At 45.3% G+C, this 24479-nt stretch overlaps 1 protein-coding gene across 6 annotated transcripts in view; it reads left to right on the forward strand.

Moving 5' to 3' along the window:
* The window catches only part of PHC2 (polyhomeotic homolog 2), a 103904-nt gene that overhangs the window by 36901 nt on the left and 42524 nt on the right, over positions 1-24479 (forward strand). For 5 of the 6 annotated variants that reach the window (XM_066606223.1, XM_066606221.1, XM_066606220.1 and 2 more), the window contains 3 exons: positions 19791-19955; positions 21424-21492; positions 22352-22559. In XM_066606223.1, the coding sequence (XP_066462320.1) occupies positions 19791-19955; positions 21424-21492; positions 22352-22559 (442 nt within the window). The remainder of the gene's footprint in view (positions 1-19790; positions 19956-21423; positions 21493-22351; positions 22560-24479) is intronic. The other variant, XM_066606224.1, reaches the window with a different exon arrangement.

Consider the following 24479-nt stretch of genomic DNA (forward strand, 5'->3'; position numbering starts at 1 on the left):
GGGTACATGCTGTATAATGTAGATTATGTATCGGGGGGCACGCTGTATAATGTAGATTGTGTATCGGGGTACATGCTGTATAATGTAGATTATGTATCGGGGTACACGCTGTATAATGTAGATTATGTATCGGGGTACATGCTGTGTGATGTAGATTATGTATCGGGGGGCACGCTGTATAATGTAGATTATGTATCGGGGGGCACGCTGTATAATGTAGATTGTGTATCGGGGGGCACGCTGTATAATGTAGATTATGTATCGGGGGGGCACGCTGTGTAATGTAGATTGTGTATCGGGGTACATGCTGTATAATGTAGATTATGTATGGGGGGGCACGCTGTATAATGTAGATTATGTATCGGGGTGCATGCTGTATAATGTAGATTATGTATCGGGGTACATGCTGTGTGATGTAGATTATGTATCGGGGGGCACGCTGTATAATGTAGATTATGTATCGGGGGGCACGCTGTATAATGTAGATTATGTATCGGGGGGCACGCTGTATAATGTAGAATATGTATCGGGGGGCACGCTGTATAATGTAGATTATGTAGCGGGGGGCACGCTGTATAATGTAGATTATGTATCGGGGGGCACGCTGTATAATGTAGATTGTGTATCGGGGGGCACGCTGTATAATGTAGATTATGTATCGGGGGGGCACGCTGTGTAATGTAGATTATGTATCGGGGTACATGCTGTATAATGTAGATTATGTATCGGGGGGGCACGCTGTATAATGTAGATTATGTATCGGGGTACATGCTGTATAATGTAGATTATGTATCGGGGTACATGCTGTATAATGTAGATTATGTATCGGGGGGCACGCTGTATAATGTAGATTATGTATCGGGGTACATGCTGTATAATGTAGATTATGTATCGGGGGGCACGCTGTATAATGTAGATTATGTATCGGGGGCACGCTGTATAATGTAGATTATGTATCGGGGGGCACGCTGTATAATGTAGATTATGTATCGGGGGGCACGCTGTATAATGTAGATTATGTATCGGGGGGCACGCTGTATAATGTAGATTGTGTATCGGGGGGCACGCTGTATAATGTAGATTGTGTATCGGGGGGCACGCTGTATAATGTAGATTGTGTATCGGGGGGCACGCTGTATAATGTAGATTATGTATCGGGGGGCACGCTGTATAATGTAGATTATGTATCGGGGGGCACGCTGTGTAATGTAGATTATGTATCGGGGGGCACGCTGTATAATGTAGATTATGTATCGGGGCGCACGCTGTATAATGTAGATTGTGTATCGGGGGGCACGCTGTATAATGTAGATTGTGTATCGGGGTACACGCTGTATAATGTAGATTATGTATCGGGAGGCACGCTGTATAATGTAGATTATGTATCGGGGGGCACGCTGTATAATGTAGATTATGTATCGGGGGGCACGCTGTATAATGTAGATTATGTATCGGGGTACATGCTGTGTAATGTAGATTATGTATCGGGGGGCACGCTGTATAATGTAGATTATGTATCGGGGTACATGCTGTATAATGTAGATTGTGTATCGGGGGGCACGCTGTATAATGTAGATTGTGTATCGGGGGGGCACGCTGTATAATGTAGATTGTGTATCGGGGGCACGCTGTATAATGTAGATTATGTATCGGGGTACATGCTGTATAATGTAGATTATGTATCGGGGGGCACGCTGTATAATGTAGATTATGTATCGGGGGGCACGCTGTATAATGTAGAATATGTATCGGGGGGCACGCTGTATAATGTAGATTATGTGTCGGGGCGCACGCTGTATAATGTAGATTATGTATCGGGGGGCACGCTGTATAATGTAGATTATGTATCGGGGGGCACGCTGTATAATGTAGATTATGTATCGGGGGGGCACGCTGTATAATGTAGATTATGTATCGGGGGGCACGCTGTATAATGTAGATTATGTATCGGGGGGCACGCTGTGTAATGTAGATTATGTATCGGGGGGCACGCTGTATAATGTAGATTGTGTATCGGGGGGCACGCTGTATAATGTAGATTATGTATCGGGGGGCACGCTGTATAATGTAGATTATGTATCGGGGGGCACGCTGTATAATGTAGATTATGTATCGGGGGGCACGCTGTATAATGTAGATTATGTATCGGGGCGCACGCTGTATAATGTAGATTGTGTATCGGGGGGCACGCTGTATAATGTAGATTATGTATCGGGGGGCACGCTGTATAATGTAGATTATGTATCGGGGTACATGCTGTGTAATGTAGATTATGTATCGGGGGGCACGCTGTATAATGTAGATTATGTATCGGGGTACATGCTGTATAATGTAGATTGTGTATCGGGGGGCACGCTGTATAATGTAGATTGTGTATCGGGGGGGCACGCTGTATAATGTAGATTGTGTATCGGGGGCACGCTGTATAATGTAGATTATGTATCGGGGTACATGCTGTATAATGTAGATTATGTATCGGGGGGCACGCTGTATAATGTAGATTATGTATCGGGGGGCACGCTGTATAATGTAGAATATGTATCGGGGGGCACGCTGTATAATGTAGATTATGTGTCGGGGCGCACGCTGTATAATGTAGATTATGTATCGGGGGGCACGCTGTATAATGTAGATTATGTATCGGGGGGCACGCTGTATAATGTAGATTATGTATCGGGGGGGCACGCTGTATAATGTAGATTATGTATCGGGGGGCACGCTGTATAATGTAGATTATGTATCGGGGGGCACGCTGTGTAATGTAGATTATGTATCGGGGGGCACGCTGTATAATGTAGATTGTGTATCGGGGGGCACGCTGTATAATGTAGATTATGTATCGGGGGGCACGCTGTATAATGTAGATTATGTATCGGGGGGCACGCTGTGTAATGTAGATTATGTATCGGGGTACATGCTGTATAATGTAGATTATGTATCGGGGGGCACGCTGTATAATGTAGATTATGTATCGGGGGGCATGCTGTGTAATGTAGATTATGTATCGGGGTACATGCTGTATAATGTAGATTATGTATCGGGGGGCACGCTGTATAATGTAGATTGTGTATCGGGGGGGCACGCTGTGTAATGTAGATTGCGTATCGGGGTGCATGCTGTATAATGTAGATTGTGTATCGGGGGGCACGCTGTATAATGTAGATTATGTATCGGGGGGCACGCTGTATAATGTAGATTATGTATCGGGGGGCACGCTGTGTAATGTAGATTATGTATCGGGGTACATGCTGTGTAATGTAGATTATGTATCGGGGTACATGCTGTATAATGTAGAATATGTATCGGGGGGCACGCTGTATAATGTAGATTATGTATCGGGGGGCACGCTGTATAATGTAGATTATGTATCGGGGGGCACGCTGTATAATGTAGAATATGTATCGGGGGGCACGCTGTATAATGTAGATTATGTATCGGGGGGCACGCTGTATAATGTAGATTATGTATCGGGGTACATGCTGTATAATGTAGATTATGTATCGGGGGGCACGCTGTATAATGTAGATTATGTATCGGGGGGCACGCTGTATAATGTAGATTATGTATCGGGGGGCATGCTGTATAATGTAGATTGTGTATCGGGGGGCACGCTGTATAATGTAGAATATGTATCGGGGGGCACGCTGTATAATGTAGATTGTGTATCGGGGTACATGCTGTGTAATGTAGATTATGTATCGGGGGGCACGCTGTATAATGTAGATTATGTATCGGGGGGCACGCTGTATAATGTAGGTTATGTATCGGGGTACATGCTGTATAATGTAGATTATGTATCGGGGGGCACGCTGTATAATGTAGAATATGTATCGGGGGGCACGCTGTATAATGTAGGTTATGTATCGGGGTACATGCTGTATAATGTAGATTATGTATCGGGGGCACGCTGTATAATGTAGATTGTGTATCGGGGGGCACGCTGTATAATGTAGATTATGTATCGGGGGCACGCTGTATAATGTAGATTATGTATCGGGGGGCACGCTGTGTAATGTAGATTATGTATCCGGGGGGCACGCTGTGTAATGTAGATTATGTATCCGGGGGGCATGCTGTATAATGTAGATTATGTATCGGGGGGCACGCTGTATAATGTAGATTATGTATCGGGGGGGCACGCTGTATAATGTAGATTATGTATCGGGGGGTACATGCTGTATAATGTAGATTGTGTATCGGGGGGCACGCTGTGTAATGTAGATTATGTATCGGGGGGGCACGCTGTATAATGTAGATTATGTATCGGGGGGCATGCTGTATAATGTAGATTATGTATCGGGGGCACGCTGTATAATGTAGATTGTGTATCGGGGTACATGCTATATAATGTAGATTATGTATCGGGGGGCACGCTGTATAATGTAGATTATGTATCGGGGGGCATGCTGTATAATGTAGATTATGTATCCGGGGGGCATGCTGTATAATGTAGATTGTGTATCGGGGGGCACGCTGTATAATGTAGATTATGTATCGGGGGGCACGCTGTATAATGTAGATTGTGTATCGGGGTACATGCTATATAATGTAGATTATGTATCGGGGGCACGCTGTATAATGTAGATTGTGTATCGGGGTACATGCTATATAATGTAGATTATGTATCGGGGGGCACGCTGTATAATGTAGATTGTGTATCGGGGTACATGCTATATAATGTAGATTATGTATCGGGGGGCACGCTGTATAATGTAGATTGTGTATCGGGGTACATGCTATATAATGTAGATTATGTATCGGGGTACATGCTGTATAATGTAGATTATGTATCGGGGGGCACGCTGTGTAATGTAGATTATGTATCGGGGGGCACGCTGTATAATGTAGATTGTGTATCGGGGGGCACGCTGTATAATGTAGATTATGTATCGGGGTACATGCTGTATACTGTAGATTATGTATTGGGGGGCACGCTGTATAATGTAGATTATGTATCGGGGGGCACGCTGTATAATGTAGATTATGTATCGGGGTACATGCTGTATAATGTAGATTGTGTATCGGGGTACATGCTGTATAATGTAGATTATGTATCGGGGGCACGCTGTGTACTGTAGATTGTGTATCGGGGGGCACGCTGTATAATGTAGATTATGTATCGGGGTACACGCTGTATAATGTAGATTGTGTATCGGGGGGCACGCTGTATAATGTAGATTATGTATCGGGGGGCACGCTGTGTGATGTAGATTATGTATCGGGGGGCACGCTGTATAATGTAGATTATGTATCGGGGGGTACGCTGTATAATGTAGATTATGTATCGGGGGGTACGCTGTATAATGTAGATTATGTATCGGGGGCACGCTGTATAATGTAGATTATGTATCGGGGTACATGCTGTATAATGTAGATTATGTATCGGGGGGCACGCTGTATAATGTAGATTATGTATCGGGGGGCACGCTGTATAATGTAGATTATGTATCGGGGGGCACGCTGTATAATGTAGATTATGTATCGGAGGCACGCTGTGTAATGTAGATTATGTATCGGGGGCACGCTGTATAATGTAGATTATGTATCGGGGTACATGCTGTATAATGTAGATTATGTATCGGGGGGCACGCTGTATAATGTAGATTATGTATCGGAGGCACGCTGTGTAATGTAGATTATGTATCGGGGGCACGCTGTATAATGTAGATTATGTATCGGGGTACATGCTGTATAATGTAGATTATGTATCGGGGGGCACGCTGTATAATGTAGATTATGTATCGGGGGGCACGCTGTATAATGTAGATTATGTATCGGGGGGCACGCTGTATAATGTAGATTATGTATCGGGGGGCATGCTGTATAATGTAGATTATGTATCGGGGGGCACGCTGTATAATGTAGATTATGTATCGGGGGGCATGCTGTATAATGTAGATTATGTATCGGGGGGCATGCTGTGTAATGTAGATTATGTATCGGGGGCACGCTGTGTAATGTAGATTATGTATCGGGGGGCATGCTGTGTAATGTAGATTATGTATCGGGGGCACGCTGTATAATGTAGATTATGTATCGGGGGGCATGCTGTATAATGTAGATTATGTATCGGGGGGCATGCTGTGTAATGTAGATTATGTATCGGGGTACATGCTGTATAATGTAGATTATGTATCGGGGGGCATGCTGTATAATGTAGATTATGTATCGGGGGGCATGCTGTGTAATGTACATTATGTATCGGGGTACATGCTGTATAATGTAGATTATGTATCGGGGTACATGCTGTATAATGTAGATTATGTATCGGGGGGCACGCTGTGTAATGTAGATTATGTATCGGGGGGCACGCTGTATAATGTAGATTGTGTATCGGGGTACATGCTGTATAATGTAGATTATGTATCGGGGTACACGCTGTATAATGTAGATTATGTATCGGGGTACATGCTGTGTGATGTAGATTATGTATCGGGGGGCACGCTGTATAATGTAGATTATGTATCGGGGGGCACGCTGTATAATGTAGATTGTGTATCGGGGGGCACGCTGTATAATGTAGATTATGTATCGGGGGGGCACGCTGTGTAATGTAGATTGTGTATCGGGGTACATGCTGTATAATGTAGATTATGTATGGGGGGGCACACTGTATAATGTAGATTATGTATCGGGGTGCATGCTGTATAATGTAGATTATGTATCGGGGTACATGCTGTGTGATGTAGATTATGTATCGGGGGGCACGCTGTATAATGTAGATTATGTATCGGGGGGCACGCTGTATAATGTAGATTGTGTATCGGGGGGCACGCTGTATAATGTAGATTATGTATCGGGGGGGCACGCTGTGTAATGTAGATTATGTATCGGGGTACATGCTGTATAATGTAGATTATGTATCGGGGGGCACGCTGTATAATGTAGATTATGTATCGGGGTACATGCTGTATAATGTAGATTATGTATCGGGGTACATGCTGTATAATGTAGATTATGTATCGGGGGGCACGCTGTATAATGTAGATTATGTATCGGGGTACATGCTGTATAATGTAGATTATGTATCGGGGTACATGCTGTATAATGTAGATTATGTATCTTGGGGCACGCTGTATAATGTAGATTGTGTATCGGGGTACATGCTGTATAATGTAGATTATGTATCGGGGTACACGCTGTATAATGTAGATTATGTATCGGGGTACATGCTGTGTGATGTAGATTATGTATCGGGGGGCACGCTGTATAATGTAGATTATGTATCGGGGGGCACGCTGTATAATGTAGATTGTGTATCGGGGGGCACGCTGTATAATGTAGATTATGTATCGGGGGGGCACGCTGTGTAATGTAGATTGTGTATCGGGGTACATGCTGTATAATGTAGATTATGTATGGGGGGGCACGCTGTATAATGTAGATTATGTATCGGGGTGCATGCTGTATAATGTAGATTATGTATCGGGGTACATGCTGTGTGATGTAGATTATGTATCGGGGGGCACGCTGTATAATGTAGATTATGTATCGGGGGGCACGCTGTATAATGTAGATTATGTATCGGGGGGCACGCTGTATAATGTAGAATATGTATCGGGGGGCACGCTGTATAATGTAGATTATGTATCGGGGGGCACGCTGTATAATGTAGATTATGTATCGGGGGGCACGCTGTATAATGTAGATTATGTATCGGGGGGCACGCTGTATAATGTAGATTGTGTATCGGGGGGCACGCTGTATAATGTAGATTATGTATCGGGGGGGCACGCTGTGTAATGTAGATTATGTATCGGGGTACATGCTGTATAATGTAGATTATGTATCGGGGGGCACGCTGTATAATGTAGATTATGTATCGGGGTACATGCTGTATAATGTAGATTATGTATCGGGGTACATGCTGTATAATGTAGATTATGTATCGGGGGGCACGCTGTATAATGTAGATTATGTATCGGGGTACATGCTGTATAATGTAGATTATGTATCGGGGGGCACGCTGTATAATGTAGATTATGTATCGGGGGCACGCTGTGTAATGTAGATTGTGTATCGGGGGGCACGCTGTATAATGTAGATTGTGTATCGGGGGGCACGCTGTAAAATGTAGATTGTGTATCGGGGGGCACGCTGTATAATGTAGATTATGTATCGGGGGGCACGCTGTATAATGTAGATTATGTATCGGGGGGCACGCTGTGTAATGTAGATTATGTATCGGGGGGCACGCTGTATAATGTAGATTATGTATCGGGGCGCACGCTGTATAATGTAGATTGTGTATCGGGGGGCACGCTGTATAATGTAGATTATGTATCGGGGTACACGCTGTATAATGTAGATTATGTATCGGGGGGCACGCTGTATAATGTAGATTATGTATCGGGGGCACGCTGTGTAATGTAGATTATGTATCGGGGTACACGCTGTATAATGTAGATTATGTATCGGGGTACATGCTGTATAATGTAGATTATGTATCGGGGGGCACGCTGTATAATGTAGATTATGTATCGGGGTACATGCTGTATAATGTAGATTATGTATCGGGGGGGCACGCTGTATAATGTAGATTATGTATCGGGGGGGCACGCTGTGTAATGTAGATTATGTATCGGGGGGCACGCTGTATAATGTAGATTGCGGATCGGGGTACATGCTGTATAATGTAGATTGTGTATCGGGGGGCACGCTGTATAATGTAGATTATGTATCGGGGGGCACGCTGTATAATGTAGATTATGTATCGGGGGGCACGCTGTATAATGTAGATTATGTATCGGGGTACATGCTATATAATGTAGATTGTGTATCGGGGGGCACGCTGTATAATGTAGATTGTGTATCGGGGGGGCACGCTGTATAATGTAGATTGTGTATCGGGGGCACGCTGTATAATGTAGATTATGTATCGGGGTACATGCTGTATAATGTAGATTATGTATCGGGGGGCACGCTGTATAATGTAGATTATGTATCGGGGGGCACGCTGTATAATGTAGAATATGTATCGGGGGGCACGCTGTATAATGTAGATTATGTATCGGGGGGCACGCTGTATAATGTAGATTATGTATTGGGGGGCACGCTGTATAATGTAGATTATGTATCGGGGGGGCACGCTGTATAATGTAGATTATGTATCGGGGGGCACGCTGTATAATGTAGATTATGTATCGGGGGGCACGCTGTATAATGTAGATTATGTATTGGGGGGCACGCTGTATAATGTAGATTATGTATCGGGGGGCACGCTGTGTAATGTAGATTATGTATCGGGGGGCACGCTGTATAATGTAGATTATGTATCGGGGCGCACGCTGTATAATGTAGATTATGTATCGGGGGGCACGCTGTATAATGTAGATTATGTATTGGGGGGCACGCTGTATAATGTAGATTATGTATCGGGGGGCACGCTGTATAATGTAGATTATGTATCGGGGGGCACGCTGTATAATGTAGATTATGTATTGGGGCGCACGCTGTATAATGTAGATTGTGTATCGGGGGGCACGCTGTATAATGTAGATTATGTATCGGGGGGCACGCTGTATAATGTAGATTATGTATCGGGGGGCACGCTGTATAATGTAGATTATGTATCGGGGGGGCACGCTGTATAATGTAGATTATGTATCGGGGGGCACGCTGTATAATGTAGATTATGTATCGGGGGGCACGCTGTATAATGTAGATTATGTATCGGGGGGCACGCTGTATAATGTAGATTATGTATCGGGGGGCACGCTGTATAATGTAGATTGTGTATCGGGGGGCACGCTGTATAATGTAGATTATGTATCGGGGGGCACGCTGTATAATGTAGATTATGTATCGGGGCGCACGCTGTATAATGTAGATTATGTATCGGGGGGCACGCTGTATAATGTAGATTATGTATCGGGGGGCACGCTGTATAATGTAGATTATGTATCGGGGGGCACGCTGTGTAATGTAGATTATGTATCGGGGGGCACGCTGTATAATGTAGATTGTGTATCGGGGGGCACGCTGTATAATGTAGATTATGTATCGGGGGGCACGCTGTATAATGTAGATTATGTATCGGGGGGCACGCTGTGTAATGTAGATTATGTATCGGGGTACATGCTGTATAATGTAGATTATGTATCGGGGGGCACGCTGTATAATGTAGATTATGTATCGGGGGGCATGCTGTGTAATGTAGATTATGTATCGGGGTACATGCTGTATAATGTAGATTATGTATCGGGGGGCACGCTGTATAATGTAGATTGTGTATCGGGGGGGCACGCTGTGTAATGTAGATTGCGTATCGGGGTACATGCTGTATAATGTAGATTGTGTATCGGGGGGCACGCTGTATAATGTAGATTATGTATCGGGGGGCACGCTGTATAATGTAGATTATGTATCGGGGGGCACGCTGTGTAATGTAGATTATGTATCGGGGTACATGCTGTGTAATGTAGATTATGTATCGGGGTACATGCTGTATAATGTAGAATATGTATCGGGGGGCACGCTGTATAATGTAGATTATGTATCGGGGGGCACGCTGTATAATGTAGATTATGTATCGGGGGGCACGCTGTATAATGTAGAATATGTATCGGGAGGCACGCTGTATAATGTAGATTATGTATCGGGGGGCACGCTGTATAATGTAGATTATGTATCGGGGGGCACGCTGTATAATGTAGATTATGTATCGGGGGGCATGCTGTATAATGTAGATTGTGTATCGGGGTACATGCTGTATAATGTAGATTATGTATCGGGGGGCACGCTGTATAATGTAGAATATGTATCGGGGGGCACGCTGTATAATGTAGAATATGTATCGGGAGGCACGCTGTATAATGTAGATTATGTATCGGGGGGCACGCTGTATAATGTAGATTATGTATCGGGGGGCACGCTGTATAATGTAGATTATGTATCGGGGGCACGCTGTATAATGTAGATTATGTATCGGGGGGCACGCTGTATAATGTAGAATATGTATCGGGGGGCACGCTGTATAATGTAGATTGTGTATCGGGGTACATGCTGTGTAATGTAGATTATGTATCGGGGGGCACGCTGTATAATGTAGATTATGTATCGGGGGGCACGCTGTATAATGTAGATTGTGTATCGGGGGGCACGCTGTATAATGTAGATTATGTATCGGGGGGCACGCTGTGTAATGTAGATTATGTATCGGGGGGCACGCTGTATAATGTAGATTATGTATCGGGGGGCACGCTGTATACTGTAGATTATGTATCGGGGGGGCACGCTGTGTAATGTAGATTATGTATCGGGGTACATGCTGTGTGATGTAGATTATGTATCGTGGTACACGCTGTATAATGTAGATTATGTATCGGGGGGCACGCTGTGTAATGTAGATTGTGTATCGGGGGGCACGCTGTATACTGTAGATTATGTATCGGGGGGGCACGCTGTGTAATGTAGATTATGTATCGGGGGCACGCTGTGTAATGTAGATTGCGGATCGGGGTACATGCTGTATAATGTAGATTGTGTATCGGGGGGCACGCTGTATAATGTAGATTATGTATCGGGGGGCACGCTGTATAATGTAGATTATGTATCGGGGTACATGCTGTGTAATGTAGATTATGTATCGGGGGGCACGCTGTATAATGTAGATTATGTATCGGGGTACATGCTATATAATGTAGATTGTGTATCGGGGGGCACGCTGTATAATGTAGATTGTGTATCGGGGGGGCACGCTGTATAATGTAGATTGTGTATCGGGGGCACGCTGTATAATGTAGATTATGTATCGGGGTACATGCTGTATAATGTAGATTATGTATCGGGGGGCACGCTGTATAATGTAGATTATGTATCGGGGGGCACGCTGTATAATGTAGAATATGTATCGGGGGGCACGCTGTATAATGTAGATTATGTGTCGGGGCGCACGCTGTATAATGTAGATTATGTATCGGGGGGCACGCTGTATAATGTAGATTATGTATCGGGGGGCACGCTGTATAATGTAGATTATGTATCGGGGGGGCACGCTGTATAATGTAGATTATGTATCGGGGGGCACGCTGTATAATGTAGATTATGTATCGGGGGGCACGCTGTATAATGTAGATTATGTATCGGGGGGCACGCTGTATAATGTAGATTATGTATCGGGGGGCACGCTGTATAATGTAGATTGTGTATCGGGGGGCACGCTGTATAATGTAGATTATGTATCGGGGGGCACGCTGTATAATGTAGATTATGTATCGGGGCGCACGCTGTATAATGTAGATTATGTATCGGGGGGCACGCTGTATAATGTAGATTATGTATCGGGGGGCACGCTGTATAATGTAGATTATGTATCGGGGGGCACGCTGTGTAATGTAGATTATGTATCGGGGGGCACGCTGTATAATGTAGATTGTGTATCGGGGGGCACGCTGTATAATGTAGATTATGTATCGGGGGGCACGCTGTATAATGTAGATTATGTATCGGGGGGCACGCTGTGTAATGTAGATTATGTATCGGGGTACATGCTGTATAATGTAGATTATGTATCGGGGGGCACGCTGTATAATGTAGATTATGTATCGGGGGGCATGCTGTGTAATGTAGATTATGTATCGGGGGGCACGCTGTATAATGTAGATTGTGTATCGGGGGGGCACGCTGTGTAATGTAGATTGCGTATCGGGGTACATGCTGTATAATGTAGATTGTGTATCGGGGGGCACGCTGTATAATGTAGATTATGTATCGGGGGGCACGCTGTATAATGTAGATTATGTATCGGGGGGCACGCTGTGTAATGTAGATTATGTATCGGGGTACATGCTGTGTAATGTAGATTATGTATCGGGGTACATGCTGTATAATGTAGAATATGTATCGGGGGGCACGCTGTATAATGTAGATTATGTATCGGGGGGCACGCTGTATAATGTAGATTATGTATCGGGGGGCACGCTGTATAATGTAGAATATGTATCGGGAGGCATGCTGTATAATGTAGATTATGTATCGGGGTACATGCTGTATAATGTAGATTATGTATCGGGGGGCACGCTGTATAATGTAGATTATGTATCGGGGGGCACGCTGTATAATGTAGATTATGTATCGGGGGGCATGCTGTATAATGTAGATTGTGTATCGGGGGGCACGCTGTATAATGTAGAATATGTATCGGGGGGCACGCTGTATAATGTAGATTGTGTATCGGGGTACATGCTGTGTAATGTAGATTATGTATCGGGGGGCACGCTGTATAATGTAGATTATGTATCGGGGGGCACGCTGTATAATGTAGAATATGTATCGGGGGGCACGCTGTATAATGTAGATTGTGTATCGGGGGGCACGCTGTATAATGTGGATTATGTATCGGGGGCACGCTGTATAATGTAGATTATGTATCGGGGGGCACGCTGTGTAATGTAGATTATGTATCGGGGGGCACGCTGTATAATGTAGATTATGTATCGGGGGGCACGCTGTATACTGTAGATTATGTATCGGGGGGGCACGCTGTGTAATGTAGATTATGTATCGGGGTACATGCTGTGTGATGTAGATTATGTATCGGGGTACACGCTGTATAATGTAGATTATGTATCGGGGGGCACGCTGTGTAATGTAGATTGTGTATCGGGGGGCACGCTGTATACTGTAGATTATGTATCGGGGGGGCACGCTGTGTAATGTAGATTATGTATCGGGGTACATGCTGTGTGATGTAGATTATGTATCGGGGTACATGCTGTGTGATGTAGATTATGTATCGGGGGGGCACGCTGTGTAATGTAGATTATGTATCGGGGGGCACGCTGTATAATGTAGATTATGTATTGGGGCGCACGCTGTATAATGTAGATTGTGTATCGGGGGGCACGCTGTGTGATGTAGATTATGTATCGGGGGGCACGCTGTGTGATGTAGATTATGTATCGGGGGGGCACGCTGTGTAATGTAGATTATGTATCGGGGGGCACGCTGTATAATGTAGATTATGTATCGGGGGGCACGCTGTGTGATGTAGATTATGTATCGGGGGGCACGCTGTATAATGTAGAATATGTATCGGGGTACATGCTGTATAATGTAGATTATGTATCGGGGGGCACGCTGTGTAATGTAGATTATGTATCGGGGGGCACGCTGTATAATGTAGATTATGTATCGGGGGGCACGCTGTATAATGTAGATTATGTATCGGGGCGCACGCTGTATAATGTAGATTGTGTATCGGGGGGCACGCTGTATAATGTAGATTATGTATCGGGGGGCACGCTGTATAATGTAGATTATGTATCGGGGGGCACGCTGTATAATGTAGAATATGTATCGGGAGGCACGCTGTATAATGTAGATTATGTATCGGGGGGCACGCTGTATAATGTAGATTATGTATCGGGGGGCACGCTGTATAATGTAGATTATGTATCGGGGGGCATGCTGTATAATGTAGATTGTGTATCGGGGGGCACGCTGTATAATGTAGAATATGTATCGGGGGGCACGCTGTATAATGTAGATTGTGTATCGGGGTACATGCTGTGTAATGTAGATTATGTATCGGGGGGCACGCTGTATAATGTAGATTATGTATCGGGGGGCACGCTGTATAATGTAGAATATGTATCGGGGGGCACGCTGTATAATGTAGATTGTGTATCGGGGGGCACGCTGTATAATGTGGATTATGTATCGGGGGCACGCTGTATAATGTAGATTATGTATCGGGGGGCACGCTGTGTAATGTAGATTATGTATCGGGGGGCACGCTGTATAATGTAGATTATGTATCGGGGGGCACGCTGTATACTGTAGATTATGTATCGGGGGGGCACGCTGTGTAATGTAGATTATGTATCGGGGTACATGCTGTGTGATGTAGATTATGTATCGGGGTACACGCTGTATAATGTAGATTATGTATCGGGGGGCACGCTGTGTAATGTAGATTGTGTATCGGGGGGCACGCTGTATACTGTAGATTATGTATCGGGGGGGCACGCTGTGTAATGTAGATTATGTATCGGGGTACATGCTGTGTGATGTAGATTATGTATCGGGGTACATGCTGTGTGATGTAGATTATGTATCGGGGGGGCACGCTGTGTAATGTAGATTATGTATCGGGGGGCACGCTGTATAATGTAGATTATGTATTGGGGCGCACGCTGTATAATGTAGATTGTGTATCGGGGGGCACGCTGTGTGATGTAGATTATGTATCGGGGGGCACGCTGTGTGATGTAGATTATGTATCGGGGGGGCACGCTGTGTAATGTAGATTATGTATCGGGGGGCACGCTGTATAATGTAGATTATGTATCGGGGGGCACGCTGTGTGATGTAGATTATGTATCGGGGGGCACGCTGTATAATGTAGAATATGTATCGGGGTACATGCTGTATAATGTAGATTATGTATCGGGGGGCACGCTGTGTAATGTAGATTATGTATCGGGGGGCACGCTGTATAATGTAGATTATGTATCGGGGGGCACGCTGTATAATGTAGATTATGTATCGGGGCGCACGCTGTATAATGTAGATTGTGTATCGGGGGGCACGCTGTATAATGTAGATTATGTATCGGGGGGCACGCTGTATAATGTAGATTATGTATCGGGGGGCACGCTGTATAATGTAGATTATGTATCGGGGGGCACGCTGTATAATGTAGATTATGTATCGGGGTACATGCTGTATAATGTAGATTATGTATCGGGGGGCACGCTGTGTAATGTAGATTATGTATCGGGGGGCACGCTGTATAATGTAGAATATGTATCGGGGGGCACGCTGTATAATGTAGATTGTGTATCGGGGGGCACGCTGTATAATGTAGATTATGTATCGGGGGCACGCTGTATAATGTAGATTATGTATCGGGGGGCACGCTGTGTAATGTAGATTATGTATCGGGGGGCACGCTGTATAATGTAGATTATGTATCGGGGGGCACGCTGTGTAATGTAGATTGTGTATCGGGGGGCACGCTGTGTAATGTAGATTGTGTATCGGGGGGCACGCTGTATACTGTAGATTATGTATCGGGGGGGCACGCTGTGTAATGTAGATTATGTATCGGGGTACATGCTGTGTGATGTAGATTATGTATCGGGGTACATGCTGTGTAATGTAGATTATGTATCGGGGTACATGCTGTGTAATGTAGATTATGTATCGGGGTACATGCTGTGTGATGTAGATTATGTATCGGGGGGGCACGCTGTGTAATGTAGATTATGTATCGGGGGGCACGCTGTATAATGTAGATTATGTATCGGGGCGCACGCTGTATAATGTAGATTGTGTATCGGGGGGCACGCTGTGTGATGTAGATTATGTATCGGGGGGCACGCTGTGTGATGTAGATTATGTATCGGGGGGGCACGCTGTGTAATGTAGATTATGTATCGGGGGGCACGCTGTGTGATGTAGATTATGTATCGGGGTACATGCTGTATAATGTAGATTATGTATCGGGGGCACGCTGTATAATGTAGATTATGTATCGGGGGGCACGCTGTGTAATGTAGATTATGTATCGGGGGGCACGCTGTGTAATGTAGATTATGTATCGGGGCGCACGCTGTATAATGTAGATTATGTATCGGGGTACATGCTGTATAATGTAGATTATGTATCGGGGGGCACGCTGTGTAATGTAGATTATGTATCGGGGCGCACGCTGTATAATGTAGATTGTGTATCGGGGGGCACGCTGTATAATGTAGATTATGTATCGGGGGGCACGCTGTATAATGTAGATTGTGTATCGGGGGGCACGCTGTATAATGTAGATTATGTATCGGGGGGCACGCTGTATAATGTAGATTATGTATCGGGGCGCACGCTGTATAATGTAGATTATGTATCGGGGGGCACGCTGTATAATGTAGATTATGTATCGGGGCGCACGCTGTGTAATGTAGATTATGTATCGGGGGGCACGCTGTATAATGTAGATTATGTATCGGGGGGCACGCTGTATAATGTAGATTATGTATCGGGGCGCACGCTGTATAATGTAGATTGTGTATCGGGGGGCACGCTGTATAATGTAGATTATGTATCGGGGGGCACGCTGTATAATGTAGATTATGTATCGGGGCGCACGCTGTGTAATGTAGATTATGTATCGGGGGGCACGCTGTATAATGTAGATTATGTATCGGGGGGCACGCTGTATAATGTAGATTATGTATCGGGGCGCACGCTGTATAATGTAGATTGTGTATCGGGGGGCACGCTGTATAATGTAGATTATGTATCGGGGGGCACGCTGTATAATGTAGATTATGTATCGGGGGGCACGCTGTATAATGTAGATTATGTATCGGGGGGCACGCTGTATAATGTAGATTATGTATCGGGGGGCACGCTGTATAATGTAGATTATGTATCGGGGCGCACGCTGTATAATGTAGATTGTGTATCGGGGGGCACGCTGTATAATGTAGATTGTGTATCGGGGTACATGCTGTGTAATGTAGATTATGTATCGGGGGGCACGCTGTATAATGTAGATTGTGTATCGGGGTACATGCTGTGTAATGTAGATTATGTATCGGGGGGCACGCTGTATAATGTAGATTATGTATCGGGGGGCACGCTGTATAATGTAGATTATGTATCGGGGGGCACGCTGTATAATGTAGATTATGTATCGGGGGGCACGCTGTATAATGTAGAATATGTATCGGGGGGCACGCTGTATAATGTAGATTATGTATCGGGGGGCACGCTGTATAATGTAGAATATGTATCGGGGGGCACGCTGTATAATGTAGATTATGTATCGGGGTACACGCTGTATAATGTAGATTATGTATCGGGGTACACGCTGTATAATGTAGATTATGTATCGGGGGCACGCTGTATAATGTAGATTATGTATCGGGGTACATGCTGTATAATGTAGATTATGTATCGGGGGCACGCTGTATAATGTAGATTATGTATCGGGGTACACGCTGTATAATGTAGATTGTGTATCGGGGGGTACACGCTGTGTAATGTAGATTATGTATCGGGGTACACGCTGTATAATGTAGATTATGTATCGGGGGGTACACGCTGTATAATGTAGATTATGTATCGGGGGGTACACGCTGTGTAATGTAGATTATGTATCGGGGGGTACACGCTGTATAATGTAGATTATGTATCGGGGGGCACGCTGTGTAATGTAGATTATGTATCGGGGGGCACGCTGTATAATGTAGATTATGTATCGGGGGGCACGCTGTATAATGTAGATTATGTATCGGGGGGCACGCTGTGTAATGTAGATTATGTATCGGGGGGGCACGCTGTATAATGTAGATTATGTATCGGGGGCACGCTGTATAATGTAGATTATGTATCGGGGGCACGCTGTATAATGTAGATTATGTATCGGGGGCACGCTGTATAATGTAGATTATGTATCGGGGTACACGCTGTATAATGTAGATTATGTATCGGGGGCACGCTGTATAATGTAGATTATGTATCGGGGTGCACGCTGTATAATGTAGATTATGTATCGGGGGCACGCTGTATAATGTAGATTATGTATCGGGGGGGCACGCTTTGTAATGTAGATTGTGTATCGGGGTACACGCTGTGTAATGTAGATTGTGTATCGGGGTACACGCTGTGTAATGTAGATTGTGTATCGGCGTACACGCTGTGTAATGTAGATTATGTATCGGGGGGCACGCTGTATAATGTAGATTATGTATCGGGGGCACGCTGTATAATGTAGATTATGTATCGGGGGCACGCTGTATAATGTAGATTATGTATCGGGGGGCACGCTGTATAATGTAGATTATGTATCGGGGGCACGCTGTATAATGTAGATTGCGTATCGGGGGCACGCTGTGTAATGTAGATTATGTATCGGGGCGCACGCTGTATAATGTAGATTATGTATCGGGGCACACTATGTTGGGGTGCATGCTGTATAGTGTATACCATATGTGCTGAGGTACATTACGTAGATTTTTCTAGGGTTCTTTTTTTTTTTTTACGACGTTCATCGTGCGGGGTAAAGAAAGCGTTACCTTGATAGATCAGACTTTTACGGACGCAGCCATACCAAATATGTATTTTTGTTTTATTATTTAGATTCTTTTATTATAAATATGACAAAACTTTTTTTAATTTCTTTTTTTTTTATTTATTACCTTTTTTTTTAATTACTAAAACTTTTTTAAACTTCTTTTCATTTTTGTTTTTAGTCCCCAGAGGGGACAAGAACATGCGATGCTTTGATCGCTCCTGTAGTATGATATATTGCCATAGCATAACATCATACTGCTTTCGGGCAGGCAATCAAGCTACGCCACGTATTCTGCCATTACAGCTCTGGGGCCTTTCAGTTGACACCCGCACGGCTCCCTGCGATCTCATCGTTTGGGGGATTTAAATGCCGCTGTCAGAATTGACAGCGACATTTAAAGGGTGAACAGCTCCGATGAGCTGTGTGGATTATCGGAGCTCTTGCCGGCGGGTGTAAGAAACAGCCAGCACACACGCATTGTATGGAGGGAGATTGACGTGCGTTCTCCATTCATACATACCCCGACACCGCAGGCCATCAAAAGGCGTATCGGCGGTCATTAAGGGGTTAAACATTATATAATAAAAACAAGCATACGTGTTTTGGGCCACTCTGGCTCTTGTTCACAACATTGTCTGTGGGTGTGCGGGATTCTACGGGTTTTTGGCTGATTACCGCCTGCTGTCCGAGCGCTCTGGAATTGCGCGGTTGGGTTTAGGCATTGTGTCTGTGTGAGCTCAGCAGTGACTTCTCTTCTCTATCGTCTCCTCAGCAGATTAGCCTGACCAGCTCTCCTCAGATCATCCAGCGTCCGCAGACGGTCAGCTCCGCGCCCCCCACATCCTCAGGTATCGCTCAACAGGCCATGCTCCTGGGAAATGCCGCATCTCCAGCTCTGAGCACCAACCAGGCACAGATGTATCTGCGAGCACAGATGGTGGGTCCGCCTGCAGTCCCGGGGGTCTGTGTATGGGGGTACCCCTGGTGGGGCGGAGCCCCTGACAGCTGGAATTAAATCAGGAGTTCTCTAGGCCCCTCATATGTGGTGGAGAGGAGACACTGGGCAAGTGATGTGCTCTGCGGGTTGCGTCTGAGCTCTCGGGCACAACTTGCGGTGGCGTATGTAAATACAGTCTAAAGGCTTTGTCCCACTTCTGATTGGTCTCCTTTAATGGGACAGCCCAGCAATGAGGCCAGCGGTCCTATATACAGTAGGTCTCTTTAGCTCCTGTATAGCTGACCGGTATCTTCCTCGCTGCCTAAGGCCGGCTACATGGAATGATGATCGTTCAAATGAGCGTTAATCATTCAGTGAAAACGCAGCCAACGATCGACTGACGAAGGATAAGTCGTTACCTTTGTGTTCATTTATGCAGTCATATAAATCATCGTTGGCTCTTTCACTAATCGTTCGTTTTAATGCCGATCATTCAGCGAATGTGACAGACGGAACGATTTCTGGTTTGAACGAGCCAACGATGTATCTGCCAGACACAAATCGCCGGGCAGGTGATGCATTCGCATCATGTGACCAGTGGCAGCCGCACTACATCACAGGTGACAGGTGAGCGATATGCGCTGCATTGAGGCCTCAAGCTGAATTCGGCTGCGGATCTGTAGCTCCGGCACAATCTGCAGCGGTGGAGTGGATTTTGCTATGGAAATTCTGCAGCATTTCCATTATGTGAATGTACCCACGGCCGAGCGTGAAACTTGGCGCCATATTGCACTGGTGAACGTGCGATGTACCTGCGGATGCGAGGGGGTAAAAACACCTCCCTATCACTTCTGTGAGGCTGCGATCTTCTGACGAGTCTTTCAGCCTCATCGGAGGATCAGCAATTGATGAGGGGCAAAAACCCCGAAACAGCAGTCTGTGTATGGATTCTGGCTTGCCATTCAATTCCCAATCATTGTTCTAAAGACCTGTGTAAAGGGCCAAGCATTGATTTAAAGGAATGCTGCCATCCAATAGGTGGCGCTGCCCAGGTATTGTTCCATCTTCCTTATTTGCATATTACCCAGAGGAGCGTGCATGGCCTTTTAAGTCTCCTCACTCACCTTCTAGGTGCTCTCCCTAAGGAGAGATGTTACCCTCCCCCATCCTATGTAGCTAAGGGATAGTAAAAAACTCCAGCTAACTGCGACTTCACATGAAGGGTCCATAGATGCCGACGGAGGCAGACAAATGATAGGTGAATACAAGGAATGATTATAAAGTGCAGGCTCCCATAGGCGCCACGTTGGAGGAGGAGGCAGCGCCTCCCCTTGTATCTGACTGTCCCTGCACTTATGATGACGTCATCGTTCTCGGATCTCCACTTTCTCAGTGAGGTGTTGGTTGCTGAAGTCATCATTCTATCTCATGGACAGTAGTTGACCTTCCTCCATGTTGTTCCTTTTAGCTGATCTTTACTCCAACGGCCACCGTGAGCAACATCCCATCTGAGGTCAGTCCAGGAGCCGCCACGCAGGTAAGTGACTCTACTACTGAACTTCAGCAGATGAACAATTAGGCTGGTTTCACACGGGCGATTAAAAACCCACGATTTTCAGGAGACGCGAGAGCGAGTGAAAACACAGAATTATAAAATCCACGCATTTCAGTGGTTTTCTTCACATTTGTGATGTTTTCACTCATGCGATGTTGTGTGAAGAAAATGGCAGCCTGTCCGATCCTTCTGCGTTTTGCTCTTTTTTATCGCCCATGGTTACCCATGAAGCCTTCATTTTATCGCGACGCACAAACGTGCAATTTTTATTTTATTTTTTTTTTATTTATTTATTTATTTTTTTGCCGATGCGTTTATGAGCATTAGAAAGTCTTATTGTCTGTCTCACCAGAAAAACGTGCAAGAAAATCGCAAGCAGCTGCGATGTTTTTGAAAAAAAAAAAAGCAGCGCTGACCCTCAGAAGCGATATCGCGAACCAGCAGTAGAATCGCACAATGAATTATGACGCCCGTGTTTTTCATTGTCTTCCTTCACATTTGCGATTTTGCTTTTTGTTTTGTTTTTTTATGGCCCATGTTTCCCTGCGGAGTCTTCGTTTTATCGCACCCCAAGAACTTTTTAATGTTTTTAATATTAGAAAATCCTATCGTCTTTCGCACTAAAAAATTGCGCCGGGCGGAGATGATTTTTGCAGGAAAAAGCATTGCTGACGCTCAGACGCCTCATAAGCAAATTGCGATATTGCCATGATTTTTGCGATGGCCCCGTGTGAAGCCAGCCTAAGGGGCGTGATCAGATCCCGCTGAACACAAAGCTGTTGCTCTCCTGACATCGGAGCCAGGCCAGAGTCTGACGCTGATGCCGCCATCTTCTTCTCAGGTACAGAATCTTGCTGTGCGAGGAGGAGGCGTCAGCCAGTCACAGCTTCCCAGTTTAGCTATAAAACCAGCCACAGCCACCATTAACCCCCAACCAGTGACGACTGCATCACAGACCAAAACTACTCAAAGTGCAACCTCAGCCGAGAGCCAGAACACAGCAAGCAAGACCCTGGTCCCCGTGACAGCGCACCCCATCATTACTCCAGGTGAGACTGCCTCAACTATTTGGTGCCAAGCATTGCCATATATAGCTCATGCCTGACCCTGTACCCCCATATACGGTTCATAACTGACCACACTGGCAGTCACCATGTACCCCCATATATAGTACATGCCTAACCCCCAATGTATACTACATGACTGACCACACTGGTAGTGACCATGTACCCCAATATATACTACATGACTGACCACACTGGTAGTGACCCTGTACCCCAATATATACTACATGACTGACCATACTGGTAGTGACCCTGTACCCCAATATATAATACATGACTGACCACACTGGTAGTGACCCTGTACCCCAATATGTACTACATGACTGACCACACTGGTAGTGACCATGTACCCCAATATATACTACATGACTGACCACACTGGTAGTGACCCTGTACCCCAATATATACTACATGACTGACCACACTGGTAGTGACCCTGTACCCCAATATATACTACATGACTGACCTCACTGGTAGTGACCCTGTACCCCAATATATACTACATGACTGACCACACTGGTAGTGACCCTGTACCCCAATATATACTACATGACTGACCACACTGGTAGTGACCCTGTGCCCCAATATATACTACATGACTGACCATACTGGTAGTGACCCTGTACCCCAATATATAATACATGACTGACCACACCGGTAGTCACCCTGTGCCCAAATATATACTACATGACTGACCACACTGGTAGTGACCCTGTACCCCAATATATACTACATGACTGACCACACTGGTAGTGACCCTGTACCCCAATATATACTACATGACTGACCACACTGGTAGTGACCCTGTACCCCAATATATACTACATGACTGACCACACTGGTAGTGACCCTGTACCCCAATATATACTACATGACTGACCACACTGGTAGTGACCCTGTACCCCAATATATACTACATGACTGACCATACTGGTAGTGACCCTGTACCCCAATATATACTACATAACTGACCACACTGGTAGTGACCCTGTACCCCAACATATACTACATGACTGACCACACTGGTAGTGACCCTGTACCCTAATATATACTACATGACTGACCACACTGGTAGTGACCCTCCCTATACACCAATATATAGTACATGACTGACCACACTGGTAGTGACCCTGTACCCCAATATATAGTACGTGACTGACCACACTGGTAGTGACCCTGTACCCCAATATATACTACATAACTCACCACACTGGTAGTGACCCTGTACCCCAATATATACTACATAACTGACCACACTGGTAGTGACCCTGTACCCCAATATATAGTACATAACTGACCACACTGGTAGTGACCCTGTACCCCAATATATAGTACATGACTGACCATACTGGTAGTGACCCTGTGCCCAAATATATACTACATGACTGACCACACTGGTAGTGACCCTGTACCCCAATATATACTACATGACTGACCATACTGGTAGTGACCCTGTACCCAAATATATACTACATGACTGACCATACTGGTAGTGACCCTGTACCCCAATATATACTACATGACTGACCACACTGGTAGTGACCCTGTACCCCAATATATACTACATGACTGACCATACTGGTAGTGACCCTGTACCCCAATATATACTACGTGACTGACCACACTGGTAGTGACCCTGTACCCCAATATATACTACATGACTGACCACACTGGTAGTGACCCTGTACCCCAATATATACTACATGACTGACCATACTGGTAGTGACCCTGTGCCCCAAATATATACTACATGACTGACCACACTGGTAGTGACCCTGTACCCCAATATATACTACATGACTGACCACACTGGTAGTGACCCTGTACCCCAATATATAGTACGTGACTGACCACACTGGTAGTGACCCTGTACCCCAATATATACTACATGACTGACCACACTGG

The sequence above is a fragment of the Eleutherodactylus coqui genome, chromosome 6 (genome assembly GCF_035609145.1).
Source record: "Eleutherodactylus coqui strain aEleCoq1 chromosome 6, aEleCoq1.hap1, whole genome shotgun sequence".
Lineage (NCBI taxonomy): Eukaryota > Metazoa > Chordata > Amphibia > Anura > Eleutherodactylidae > Eleutherodactylus > Eleutherodactylus coqui.